At 40.8% G+C, this 13,691-nt stretch overlaps 1 protein-coding gene across 8 annotated transcripts in view; it reads left to right on the plus strand.

Annotated features, from left to right (window-relative positions):
- The window catches only part of LTBP1 (latent transforming growth factor beta binding protein 1), a 403,312-nt gene that overhangs the window by 257,014 nt on the left and 132,607 nt on the right, over nt 1-13,691 (plus strand). For all 8 annotated transcript variants that reach the window (XM_086700338.1, XM_086700340.1, XM_086700343.1 and 5 more), the window contains 2 exons: nt 1,604-1,726; nt 11,970-12,137. In XM_086700338.1, coding sequence (XP_086556464.1) covers nt 1,604-1,726; nt 11,970-12,137 — 291 coding nt within the window. The remainder of the gene's footprint in view (nt 1-1,603; nt 1,727-11,969; nt 12,138-13,691) is intronic.

Here is a 13,691-nt window from a genome sequence, read left to right on the forward strand (position 1 = left end):
CTCCTCTTGCAAATTCTTTGGATTTCCCTTTGGATCACTGTCATAGCCTGTTTAGGCTGCCTTAACAATACCACCGCCTGGGTAGCTCATAAGCCACAGGTCTGGAGACTCCTGGGAAGTCAAAGATCAAAGTGCCAGCATGATCACCTTCGCTGAGGGCCCTCTTCTGGTTTCAAACTTCTCTGTTGTGTCCTCAAATGATGGAAGGGGCTAAGGATCTTCCTCATGATTTAAGCAAATCCCCACCTCCCGCCACCCCCGCCATACCATTACCTTTGGAGGTTAGGATTTCAGCACCTGAATTTGGAGGAGACGCAAACATTCAGACCATAGAAATCACCATATGTGGCTGACCTCGTCTGTTTCTAGCCATGGCGTCTTTTTAGTTTATTCCTGAATATGCCACTGCTGCTGAATTTTATGTTTGAGTATCCTCATGTGACCTTCAAATATAAAACTAATCTCTTCATCTGCCTCTTTTTTCCTCAGAACTTTCCACAAAACCAACAATGTCTTTTCCTCTTCTCTCAGATTAGATGCCTCCCAGGCATTTTTGACTCCTTTCTGTTCCTTTCCAGTGTTGTGCTGGCCAAACTCTATGCACTGCCCATTGTTCTTTTCAAAAGAAACATTCCTTCCTTCCTGATTATTCTCACCGTCCCCAACCTGGCTTGTCACATCTCATACTTGGTTACTCCTTCAGTCCTCAGCTTCTGGTCTCCTCTCATCAAGCCATGTGTTGGCCAGATGAATTTCCCTGGAGCCTGGCTTTGGTTATATCTTCCTCATGCTCAGAAACCTTCAGGATTGCTCCCTGTTCTCAGTAAAAGTGAATCCAAACTTAGCCTGGCTTTAACAAGCTCCCTTTCCAACTGTTTACCTACTGAAACTACTTTTCTAGCCAACAGTTTGACTAAGGGTTTCCTGATTCCCCTTCCCTTCTGCAGTCTCTGTGCCCACGCTCTGGGGTCACTCTTGTAGGTCCCTCATCCCTTCCTCCCCATCCATCTACCTATCCCCACCTTTGATGCCTGATGAAGTCTTGACCATCCCCCCCCTCCCCCCGCCCCGCCCCAGGGCTCTAATCTCCCCTTCCTCCAATTAACTCCACTGGGACTTGCTGTCTACACAGGCACTTTCATAATTTGACTTCTTCAAGTTGATGACCTTTCTTCTAATTGTGATAAGTTCAACTGCTTTCCCTTTCTTTAATTTGTAGGTAGTTGTATGTCCAGCTAGACTGCAGGTGTCTACAGGGTAAGAGTCTTTGCCTTACCTGTATGATGTCTAAGACCTAATACCCACTCAAGTGCAGACTCTGTGAAGGCAGGAATCTCGTCAGTTTTGCCCACTGACCAATCTCTAATATTGAGAAAAGAACCAGGGGAAGGGTAGGTGCATACTAAATAGTTGTTAGATAAGTTGGAGGTGTTCAGTGAATGTTTGATTTGATTTTAGGTTACTCGCACCAGTTGTGTTGAAAGCTAACATCTATTTACTCGAAGAGACAATTGTAGTGAAAATAAAGTGCATGCTCTTTACAGCCAGGATCTGTTCAACTGGGCTTGACGACTCCTTCTAAAAGGCTTGTGTTTTCCTGCAGATATTAATGAATGCCAGCTACAGGGTGTGTGCCCTAATGGTGAGTGTTTGAATACCATGGGCAGCTATAGATGTACCTGCAAAATGGGATTTGGCCCGGATCCTACCTTTTCAAGTTGTGTTCGTAAGTAATGATCACTTTTTATTCCTATTTTGGATCTTTTTTTTTTTTTTTTTTTAAGGAGGGGGGCTGTCCAGAAGAAGATAAATGTACTCAGTGGTCAGCTGAATATTGTAAACATGCAGGAAAATCTCATTAAAAATGACAGTGAGGAGGAGGCAGATTTGATATGCTAACATCTATGTTTTAGAACTTTCTCCAAAATAAATTTTTATTGCAATCAGGAAAATATAACAGCTAAAAATCAATGTAGAGGACAAGCACACTGAGAAAACAAACTTTGATGAACCAGTTATTTAAAATTTTCATACCTGAAAGATGAAAACAGTTTTGTCCTTCATGAGCATTTTCAGCATTATTTAGACTGTGTTAAACTTTGTCCCAGCTTCTGTCTTTAATTAATCCAAATTCTGAGTCACTGGTGTTGGATTTAATGAGGTTTCACTGTATTTGCTTCATTGGAAGAGTCTGGGAAATAGTTATGAAGGCCCTGCATTTCAGATTTTCTATTCAGTTCCTATTTCAAAGATTCTTCTCTGTTGTCCTCAAAAACCACCAAAATGTGTCCCCAGAGTTAGACTGTTTGCCTTACAAATGTTGTCTCTAAGCTTCTCTCTTGTGCCTGGCAAGGATAAAAATTACTCATTAAACCACATGTTCCAATATTGATAGAGAAAATATAGTTTTTCCAAAGAAACTCTCTTACCACAAAACCTAATCCAATGTAATCACTACAGATCACCTTATGCATTTAGGATGGATGCATTTACATATAAAGTTCTCAAGTGCAAATTTTTTAAGGTTATCTTACTTTTTTGTTTTTAAGGTAACCTTACTTTTTAAAGAACTAATGTCCCTTATTACAAAGTAGGTGAATACTGCAGATTTTTTAAAAGCTGTATCCAATTAAAGTTTAAGCATTTTATTTATTTAGTTAGTTAGTTATGAGCAAGACACTATGGGTGGGGGACAGGTGCAGAAGGAGAGAGAGAGAGAGAGAGGGAGGGAGAAAGAAAGAGAGAAAGAGAAAGCAAAAAAGAAAGGAAGGAAGGAAGGAAGGAAGGAAAGAAGAAAGGAAGAAGAAAGAAAATCCCAAGCAGGCTCTGCACTGAGCCGGGGCTTGATCCCATGACCCTGGGTCATGACCTGAGCTGAAATCAAGAGTCAGACACTCAACTGACTGAGCCACCCAAGTGTCCCCGAAGTTTAAACATTTTAAATTACTGCATGGCAGAAAATAGGATAATTTTAAGAGCATTCTGTATTTCTGTCGTGCTAGGTTTTTGTTGTTATTACCTGTTTTTTAATGTGGCTTTTGTATATGTTAAGCTGCATCCTTCTGACCTCCACTGTTAACTTGGAATTTGGTCAAGACATGTTCTTGATGGACAGTATTATCTGTTCTTTTTAATTGTGCACCTCTCCCTGAGACACATAGATATGATGAAATATGGGCAAATGTAGTAAAGTAAAAATGACAGTCTCATTCATTACTTTCAGAATTCTGAGAGTTCATTGAGTCTTCTGGATAATTGTTACTAATCACTACTATTTTCTTTTAAAAAGTGTCAAATGCAGATTAGGAAATTTCACACGTAAGTTCCTTCTTCTGTATTCTTTCACAGACAGTTCTGATCACGAAGCAGACATTTAATTACAGGGCTTTTTTGGTGAGTGGTAAAATTAGACTGTAAGATGATGTTTCATACAAGGTACATTTGAAAACTAATGCAGGGATCTGGAAATTTCAGGCCAAAACTCACATTGTTGACAATATCCAGATAATTTAGGGATCATTTCTGGCTGATTTGAATTACATGAGTAAATATTTTAAATAGTTTCATAATTTTAAGTGTAAAAGATTTTACAGAGTTTGGATATAGAATTTGCTTTGAATGTTTGTTTTTTTTTTCCTCTTAATTTAACTTGTAGTCTGGTTAAAATTACCAGACTGAAGATTGAAGATTAGGTGAAGTTGGAAAACTGGTCGCAAAGTGTTTTATTAAATTTTGACTAGATCTGATGTCTAGAGTTAAGGGCAGGTGTCCAGGTTTTAATAAGATTGTAGAAATCTGCCAATGAGATTTTTGAAACACTTACACATTTCCTTAGCATTTATTTTCTCTGTCATTGCCCCAATAATACTGAACTTATTAAACAACCATCCATTCTTATTTGAAAAATAAATAATTCAATTTTATGGTTCAGCTACAACAGCTGAAATGATAAGTATTAAGAGAGGTTTGTTGCTGGTTAAATGCTCCAGTTTAGAGTTTGAAGTTAAAACTTGGGCTCTACACCAGCATTGAACGGGCAGATTTATTTCCCTATTCTCTGGATTTACCACATGTAACCTCACAGATGTGTGGGGTTCCTCAGGATTTGTGACTTGGGTCAGTCCAGCCTGATGGGTTTGTGAACTATATTTTGAAGAAATCGGTGGGGGAAGTCTGAAGACCGTTGAAAAGAATCAGGAAAGAAGGTGATGTTTACAGTGTAAGGGGAAAAATATTGAGGAGATGGTGGTGCCCTTAATAGTAATGGGGAGATAGCAGGAAGAGACTGGGGCTCACACGTATGTTTACATGCACACACACATATACACGCACACACCAGACACACAAAGGCACCGAGCAAAGCCGTTGCTTAATGTTTGGAATGTATGTTTTTGAGAGGTATTATAAAAACAGCTGTGGATAGAGCAGGCCAAGCACAAGGAAGAGATTGACCACATTTGCTCAGGCAGCGTGAACTTTGGGCCTATCCAGGCTGTCAAAGCTGTGGCTGACTCTGTGAGCGCAAAGGAAGGCACTTGGCCATGGCCAGGGTTTGCCCGCCCTGTTCTCCAATACACTGAAGTGAACACCCTCAGATTTCCTTGATTCTGGCCTAAGGTTGCAACTGTCTCGCTTTTCCTCCTTGCCTGCTCTCTGTCCTCGCCTTAGCAAAGCTCACAGGAGGAGAGCCAGCGGGCCTGGCTTCTGCTGCCTCAGACCTCTGTGTCTGTGCCTTAGGCTGCTACAGCAGCATTCTTCGGACCTCCTCCTCTCTAGGGATGGGGAAAGGTGAAATTTCAGGATTTGTCAGAGCAAATCCAAGAAAAGTATAATAACCTTTGCAGTATAATAAGCTTCCTGACTTGCTCAGCTGCACTTTTCTTGGGAATTCAGGAGCTGCGGGATGAGAGCTGTGGTGGGTATGCCCCATAGGTTTAATAGAAAAATGCCCAGATGAAAGAACTCTGAGCCCGGATATTTGCTGTTTGATAGTATTTCTGCCCCATGGCCTTGATGCCAGTACACAGAAACGGAGGGTTGGAGAGAGATGCTCAGATGAAGCCACATTCCTTCTAAAAGCCGGTCATGTTTATGCCCATGATATCTTTTTACTTCCCCAACATCTTAATGAGGGATGTATTATTCTCATTTTACATATTAGGTAATTGAAGCCACGAGAGTTTATGTAACTTCTGAAGATCCTACAGCTAGTAAGGGACTCTTGAGATTTAACACTGGGTTTTGGGCCTCTAAGCACCCAAACCTAGTTCTAGATCAGGGGTGGGCAAGCCATAGCCCATGGGCCAAATGTGTTCCACTGTTTGTTTTGGTAATTAAAGTTTTATTGGAACACAGCCATGCCCATTCATTTACGTACTGTCTAATGTTGCTTTCATGTGGTGATGGCAGAGTTGGGAAGTTGGAGCAGAGCCAGTAGGGCCCACAGGGTCGAAAGTTTATTATTTTGCCTTTTACACAAGGAGTTTGCTTATTCTTGGGCTGCATCAATACTGTCTAAGAGAACTTTCTGTGATGATGGGGAATGTTCTGTATCTGTGCCGTCTGGTATAGCAGATGCTAGTCACACGTGGCCAGTGTGACCGAAGAATTAAATTTTAAATTATAATTCATTTACATTTTATTGAAGTAGTGAGGCATTAATGTCTCAGACTGCATAGTTCTAGATCATTGTTTTACACAGCTGATTGAGTAAATGACTGCTAGATCCCCTCCTTTCCCCCTGAAATGTCCTTTCCTTCCTGACTTAGTGGTTTTGGCCATGTGGCATTGTTTTCCAGGCAGTCGGGCTGGGAGCTTCTCTGCCAGTTTTGACTCTGTCCTCTCCTTTGGTCTCTAAGAAAGTTGTTAATCTTTGTAATCTGTCTTTTCTTTTTTAAAGTTTATTTATTTATTTTGAGAGAGAGAGTAAGGGAGAGAGAGAGCACGCAGGGAAGGGACAGAGAGAAAGGGAAAAAGAAAATTCTTATACAGGCTCCGTGCTGTCAGTGCAGAGCCCAATGGAGGGCTCAACCCTGTGATCTGTGAGATCATGACCTGAGCCAAAAACAAGAGTTGGACACTTCAACTGAGCCACCCAGGTGCCCCTGTCTTTTCTTTCCATCTCTTCTGTGGCCGTCCTAGCTCAGGTCTGTCCCTTCCCTCACTTAGTGATCTCATACCACTGTGTCCTGGGGGTTAGACAAACATGTCTGTGCAAAGTGTTTGCCCCCACATGATAACAGTAACAACAAAAACCAAAAACCAGAGCAGTAGTGTCAGCATCTTTATTGTGCACTTAGTAAGTGCCAGGCACTGTGATGAACACTTGATACGGATTATAATACTATGATAGATAAAATACTTACCAGACGTCCGTGAGGTTTGTGTCGCTATTCTATTTTAGAAATAAAGAAATGGAGGCTCGGAGGGGTTAAGGATCTTGAGAAAAGTCACACAACCTTTAAGTGGTAGAGCCCACACTGGAAACTGGATCTTACTCCACAGGCCGAGCCTCTAATCAGGCAGAAGAAACCAGTCTGAATTGACAGGAGCAAGTCCTTTATTTAAGGAGAGCTGTTATTTAGTCTCACTTGCCACACTGTAGAATAGATGCTGTAACTCTGCCCTGTCTCTGGAATCATGGTTTCTTTTATTTTGGTTCTCCCAGAATTTAATAGCACATTTTCCCACAAGGGTGGCCAGTGGTTCTTATTTCAGCAAATTCATCTCTCAGACTCCTCATGACACTTTACCTGCCTCTCAGCCCTCGTCCTCTGTAGGGTTTTAAGCTTTAACGGGATGAAACTCTAACGTGAAATTTCATCCAAGAGACGAATGAGGATATCAGGGGTGTTGGGGGAGAGGGGGACAACCAATATACATGCCATCTTTCCGAGTCTTTTATATTTTTCAGCTTCCTCTAAGTGGCAGATTAGTTTATATCTGCTTTAGGATACTTACCATTCATCTGTGGAAGCATGTCTTTGAAAGTAGGATCAGAATTTATCGTATAGCCCTGTAATTAAGTTGCTTGGTATGCCACTGGGGAATCCAAGTGAGAGAACCGTACCATCTTTCTGTCATAGTGTGTTGTGTGACTTTCACCATCAGCACTGGCTGTTTGGTGATGGTTGGTGACTAAGGTATGGGGCTGTATGTGTATATTACTTTTGAAGATTTCTAGATCTCTAGCTAAGAAAAAAAAGGTACATCTTCCTGACTGATTGATGTGGCATTTCCAGTAGGTTTTACACGCCTGAAGGGTTTCCGTCTATTTGGAGTACCTGAGTTTTTCCTTTATCTTAGCAACCCATCTTGGAAAAATATAACCTGCAAAAACCACTGTTGGAGCGTGTCTGCGTTTTGGAACCTGTCGGCATGTCTGTTACTGCTACTCTGTACCCGTTCCCATACCCGTTTCCACTTATTCTTTAGAAATCTTTGGGCATTACCGATTTATTTTAGTGTAGCCTAAAACTTTATGACTCGAGAATATATGATCACATGTACCATATATTAAAATAAATGTAGTATGTAATGAATTCTCCTTTATGATTAGTCTTCCAATGTGTAATGAAAGGGACTCAGCTTCGTAATTCAGAGCACACTGTCTATGGATTAATGCTGTCACGTAGACTAGAATGTGAAAATGCTAGCGATCTAACAAAATAAGTGGAATTGCCATATGAGAGATTGGAAATGATAAAAGAATGACAGGTAATCTAGGTGTTAAAATAGGAGTGGTTTGAAAAGGCATACTCTGTTAGAAATCTGAGGCATAAATGAACACTTTTTGGTCCATATAGTTGAAGATCAAAGAAAATTTGAATCATGGGAGCCTCAGTAAAATTGATGTATGGAAGCTGGGCCATTTCTTGGTTTTCTTCCAGCTCTGAAGGAATAATTTTTTTTCATTAGTTTCTTATTCTTATATGTAGTTGGGATGAGACAGAATGTCTAGTTAGAACATGGTATGCACACCCATGCTCATTGACAATTGCTGCGATGACCATAAGCCAGTGATTTATTTCTCTTACTTCCCTAACAACCCCCACTTGAAATGCTTTGGAAGCTGTCTGATGGGAGGACAAAAGTCAATAGATGATTTTTGGTGTGAAATGTTTAGAAAGAATTAGTTCACTGGACTTCTGTCTTTATACTCCAGATGATAAAATGCCTAAAGTTTGTGTGGTGTGTGTGTGTGTGTGTGTGTGTGTGTGTGTGTGTGTGTAGTACAAGAGACCTCAACAACTATCAACTCACTTTGCTTAACAAACAATGTCTTACAATTCATAGTCATGCACACCTAATAATCTCTAAAAAACTAAATTGTTGATGTGGAGTTTTACTTTAATTTGGCGGACAGGCATGGTAGTAGGTTCCTTCAGAGTAGAGTCCCTGGGGGACACCTGGGGGGCTTAGTCCGTTAAGCATCTCACTTTTGATTTCAGCTCAGGTCATGATCTCATGGTTGTGAGATCAAGTCCCACATCAGGCTCCATGCTGATAGTGGAGCCTGCTTGGGATTCTCTCTCTCCCACTGCCTCACCTCCCCAACTCTCTCTGAAAATAAACTTCTCTAAAAAAGACATCCAGATGGCCAACAGGCACATGAAAAGTTGCTCAGTGTCACTCCTCATCAGGAAATACATATCAAAACCAGCCTGAGATATCACCTCACGCCAGTTAGAGTGGCTAAAAAGAACAAATTAGGAGACTATAGATGGTGGAGAGGATGTGGAGAAACCGGAACCCTCTTGCACTGTTGGTGGGAATGCAAACTGGTGCAGCCTCTCTGGAAAACAGTGTGGAGGTTCTCAAAAAATTAAAAATACATCTACTCTGAACCCAGCAATAGCACTGCTAGGAATTTACCCAAGGGATACAGGAGTGATGATGCATAGGGGCACTTGTACCCCAATGTTTATAGCCGCACTTTCAACAATAGCCAAATTGTGTGAAGAGCCTAAATGTCCATCAACTGACAAATGGATAAAGAAATTGTGGTTTATATACACAATAGAATACTACTTGGCAACGAGAAAGAATGAAATATGGCCTTTTGTTGCAGTGTGGATGGAACTGGAGAGTGTTATGCTAAGTGAAATAAGTCATACAGAGAAAGATACCATATGTTTTCACTCTTATGTGGATCCTGAAAAACTTAACAGAAGACCATGGGAGGGGGGGAGGGGGAAAAAAAGTTACAGAGAGGGAAGGAGGCAAACCATAAGAGGCTTAAAAAACAGACTAAACTGAGGGTTGATGGAGGGTGGGAGGGAGGGGAAAGTGGGTGATGGGCATTGAGGAGGGCACCTGTTGGGATGAGCACTGGGTGTTGTATAGAAACCAATTTGACAGTAAAATTTCATATTAAAAAGAAAAACAAATAAACATTAAAAAAAAGTAAAGTCCTTGGAGACTTTAGGGGAGACACTTTGAGGGTAACAAGGATGGCACCTAATCTGATATTAACTACCCCAGAGGTGCGGGTGAGGTGGATACAAAGAAGTGAGTGTGGAGAAGTAAGTGGAAGGCAGTCCATGTCACCATTAGCCAGCGTCATGGATTTGAGGAAACTCTCTGCCGTGTTCTGTATGGCCCTTGTTCCCAGGATCTAGAACTAACATTAACGCAATTAGTATTATAAGTAAACTCTACCATGTGTAAACTAGGCTCCTGTGAGACGGCCTGACATTGTTTCTCTGAAAACATGTGTTGTAACTTTGAAATAATTTGGAGAGGAATTTTTTTAGTAGTATCTCTTAGGAACTGATTATACTAGAACTATGACCTATAGGTGTATACATACACACACACACACGATACACTGGTGATGTTCAGTCATTCTAGGGATTTATTATCCTTTTGGGGATGATAACCATACTTAAATTGCCTTTTATTTTGCTCTGTGATCTTTTATCAGTCTTGCACAGACTCCAGAAAGTAAGTAGGAGAAGGGAGAGGAAAAGACTCATAGTTCTCCCTCTTAGCACTTTTTTAGTAACCTGGACAAAACTGGCCTTACTAGACTAAATTACTGTGTTAAGTTCTGAAGCTTCAGGAAGGTCTCCTCTGCTCCCCTCAGTCACCTGTTCCCATATTCCAATTCTCCAGTATTGCTATTTTTAAGTATCTTTACTTTGTTCATATTCTACCACTAAGCAATGTACAAATGCCCTTGAGAGAATGGAGATACCTACTTTTATTTTCAAAAGAGTGGCCGACATGTGCCTTGTGTCTACTCTGTACTAAAGGTTTATTAGCATGTGATATTTCTAATCTGCACACTGAGCCTATCATCTATAAGTGAGGGTTATTGAAGCTCACCAGTGGATTAGGGTTCTTTCCAGAGAAACAGAACCAATAGGGCTGTGTGTGTGTGTGTGTGTGTGTGTGTGTGTATGCATGTGTGTGTATAAAGAGAGCGATTTCAGAGGAATTGTTTCACATGATTTTGGAGACCAGCAAGTCCAAAATCTTCAGGGTAGGCTGGTAGACTGGAGACCAAGGGAAGAGTTAGTGTTATAGCTTGATTCTGAAGATAGTCGCTGGCAAAATTCCTTCGTCTGGAGAGTTCAGTCTTTTTCCTCTTAAGACCTTCACCTGTTAGGATGAGGCCAACCACATTCTGGAGATAATCTGTTTTACTCAAAGTCTACCAACATAACTGTTAGTCTCATGTAAAACATACCTTCCCAGAAACTTTCAGACCTGTGTTTTGACCGAATACCTGCCTGCTGTGGCCTAGCTGAGCCAAAAGATCCGATTAACCATCACAACCCCAGTGACTTCTATAGGTTGTATTCCTGGCAAGAGATACCATGAGAATCCAGGTCTGTCTGGCTCTAAAAACCTTTGCTCTTTTCACTGTGCTGTAGTACCTTAATTTGATCAGGTTGTTTCTTACGGCATCTTAACAGAGATGTCAGTCCTTTTGGAATGATTGAAAATTGAGATCTGAGCAGGAGAGGAAGGTGATCTGGAAGCTCCAGGTGCTAGAGGAGTTAGTTAAAGGAAAGGTACATGGGAAAAACCTCATCTGGACAGGGATACAGTAGAGAAGAACTTCGGTTGGGATGAGGGAGGGATCAAAGGGAGGACAATCAAGCTTGGTCTGTTCAGCCCATTGACTTGGCCTGGAGCTGACTCTGAAGAACATACTCCATCCACATTTTTTACATTAGAAAATGAACTTCTCAAAGGCAAGATTGTATCTTATCCTCATCTTTGCCTTCTTTGCTCACTTGAGTGTCTAGCTGTTGGATTTGGATTAATGCAGTTTGACCAATAAACTGAGAGTAGAAGATTCAGGAATAGGATTCAGGTATTGGATGATTATGGGCCGGTGTGCTTTTGCAGTGTTTTCTAAGGGACTGCACCCATCGTTGCCTTCTCTGGTGTGCTGTCTTGTGTAGTATGGCAGGTCAGAAGCTGCTCCCTGCCTCTTATATGCTGTTGACTGGCTTACAGTGACACCTGATGAAGCCTCACAAGCTCTCCCTGCCCTCAAAGTGAGAAGGGCAACAGCTGTCTTTTTCAGCATCAACTATGTTCAGTTCCTGATTTTCACAATGCCTGGCTGTTTGCCAGATTCTGCCCTAGAACTACCTCTGTTATGGCTAAATACAGGAAAACAAGTGATTTTGATAATAGTTACTTAGATTTAGTTGGGCAGCTGATTTTGGCCAAAGTGGTTTCTTTCTACTTCATGCACACATACCTGATCTAATGCTTGCTAAATTGGAAAAAGGGACCAGATAGGAAGAGGGACACTCGGGGCCCTGATTCTAAAACTTGTTTGGTAAGCTGACTCTAAATCAGGAAAGGTGATGCCCTAAATCTACACAAATTTATTCTGAAATATGGTTTCTAATCCAGAACTTAAGGTTCCATTTACTGTGTCAAGAAAAGTCAATCTAGTCTTTGTCGTTTCTTGGGTGACATCAGGCCTTATCTCTCTGCTTCAGCGGATACCCCTGTGATCTCTGAAGAGAAAGGGCCCTGTTACCGACTTGTCAGTTCCGGAAGGCAGTGTATGCACCCTCTGTCTGTTCACCTCACCAAGCAGCTCTGCTGTTGTAGTGTGGGAAAAGCCTGGGGCCCACACTGTGAGAAATGTCCCCTTCCAGGCACAGGTAAGTCATGTCCATCTGTACGCTCATATTCCTTCCCAGCCACGCAAGGACACAGGAGGACTTTGGCAACTTGCTTTATTTTTGGTTTCTGACTTTTAATTTACTTTTTAATAATACGATGGGTTTTTATCAGTTTTGTACAAACCATGACCATAGAAGGTTGAATCAGTGGGAAAAAATGACATGCAAAGTGATTTTCCTGTTTCTTTGTAACATTAGACTTCCTTTTGAATGTTAAGAAAAGCCATTACTTTCTATCCTCATCTTCTCGGACCCAAAGTCTGCTGTTCAAAAGTACAAAGAGACCAGAGGCCCTGCTGGGCCATGCACTGTTGTAATGCCTGACCGCATGTCACATGCATGGAAACGAGACCTTGTACGGGTTGACTCACTTGCTCATTTATTGAACATGTGCTTGTCAGTTTCTCCAGTTGGAAATGGAGGGAATTATAGCCATGATTGAATTTGTGCTCTGAGGATTAATAACTCAAGGGCAGATCCTGCCAGTGCACCTAGGAATTTCTGAGTCAGAATATTAATAGAAATTGATTAATTCTTTATACTTTAGTTCGGTACATATTTGCCCAATATCCTGAAAGAGTAAGTATATTTCTCTCATTGTCTTGCTTATGCCAAGGAATCCTCACCTTCTCAAGCAAGATCAAGGAGGATTAAATGGAAGAGAAAGAAACACACCCTGCAAATCCGGGCATGGTATTATCAAGGGAGAAGTGGCACCTAGTTCATTGGCACATGGTGACCATAAAAAAAGTCTAGTCAAGTGCTTATTTGGCAAGATGCTTCCCACCTAGGGAAGTGGAGAAACTCTCACAGGACTATGTCTCAAAGCTGTTGCTTATACAGCAGCAGACAGGGTTTAAATATAAATTTAAATCTCATGGTCCACCTTTGTTGGTGATTAGGATCAGAAAGAATTGGTAAGGCAGAGGATAGTATAATGTTGATCATATTTTGATAGCCTGTATAATTTTAGACACCCACAAAATAGCCTAGTATTCTCCCTTTGGGATTTGAACTACTGATTATTATAAAATAATAATCCATGAAATAAACTATCTTTGTAATTTATAGACCCATTTCTCTTCAAGTTCGGTTTTAATAGCTTTGTGACTCTTAACATGAAGCGTAAATCAAGATGATGAATAGAACACAGGGAGACTCTTCCATAACATCCAGCAACTAAATTTGAAAATAGCATTAAAGACAAACTTTTTGTACTTAACCAATTTTTGGTTAATTTGGTGATTTTCACAACATTTAGTTCATTAATACTGAAAATATTTGATCAGAAAACATGTCTTCTTCTGGAACCATCTGTTCTTTCAAGTAAGAATTGTATTTCATAGTTAAATTTAAGAATGAAGTTCTGCCATTTAATGTGTGATCCTTAGAAAAACAATGTTTTAGCAGACTTCAAGGAGTATTTTAGAGTTTCCTTTTTATTGAGAACTAATTTTAGTCCAGAACATTCAATAGGAGATCTCTTGTTTAGTAGAAGTGAGAAATGACTGACTTTACTTTCAATTTGAAAAG

The sequence above is a fragment of the Puma concolor genome, chromosome A3 (assembly GCF_028749965.1).
Source record: "Puma concolor isolate L17-30 chromosome A3, mPumCon1.1.hap2, whole genome shotgun sequence".
NCBI lineage: Eukaryota > Metazoa > Chordata > Mammalia > Carnivora > Felidae > Puma > Puma concolor.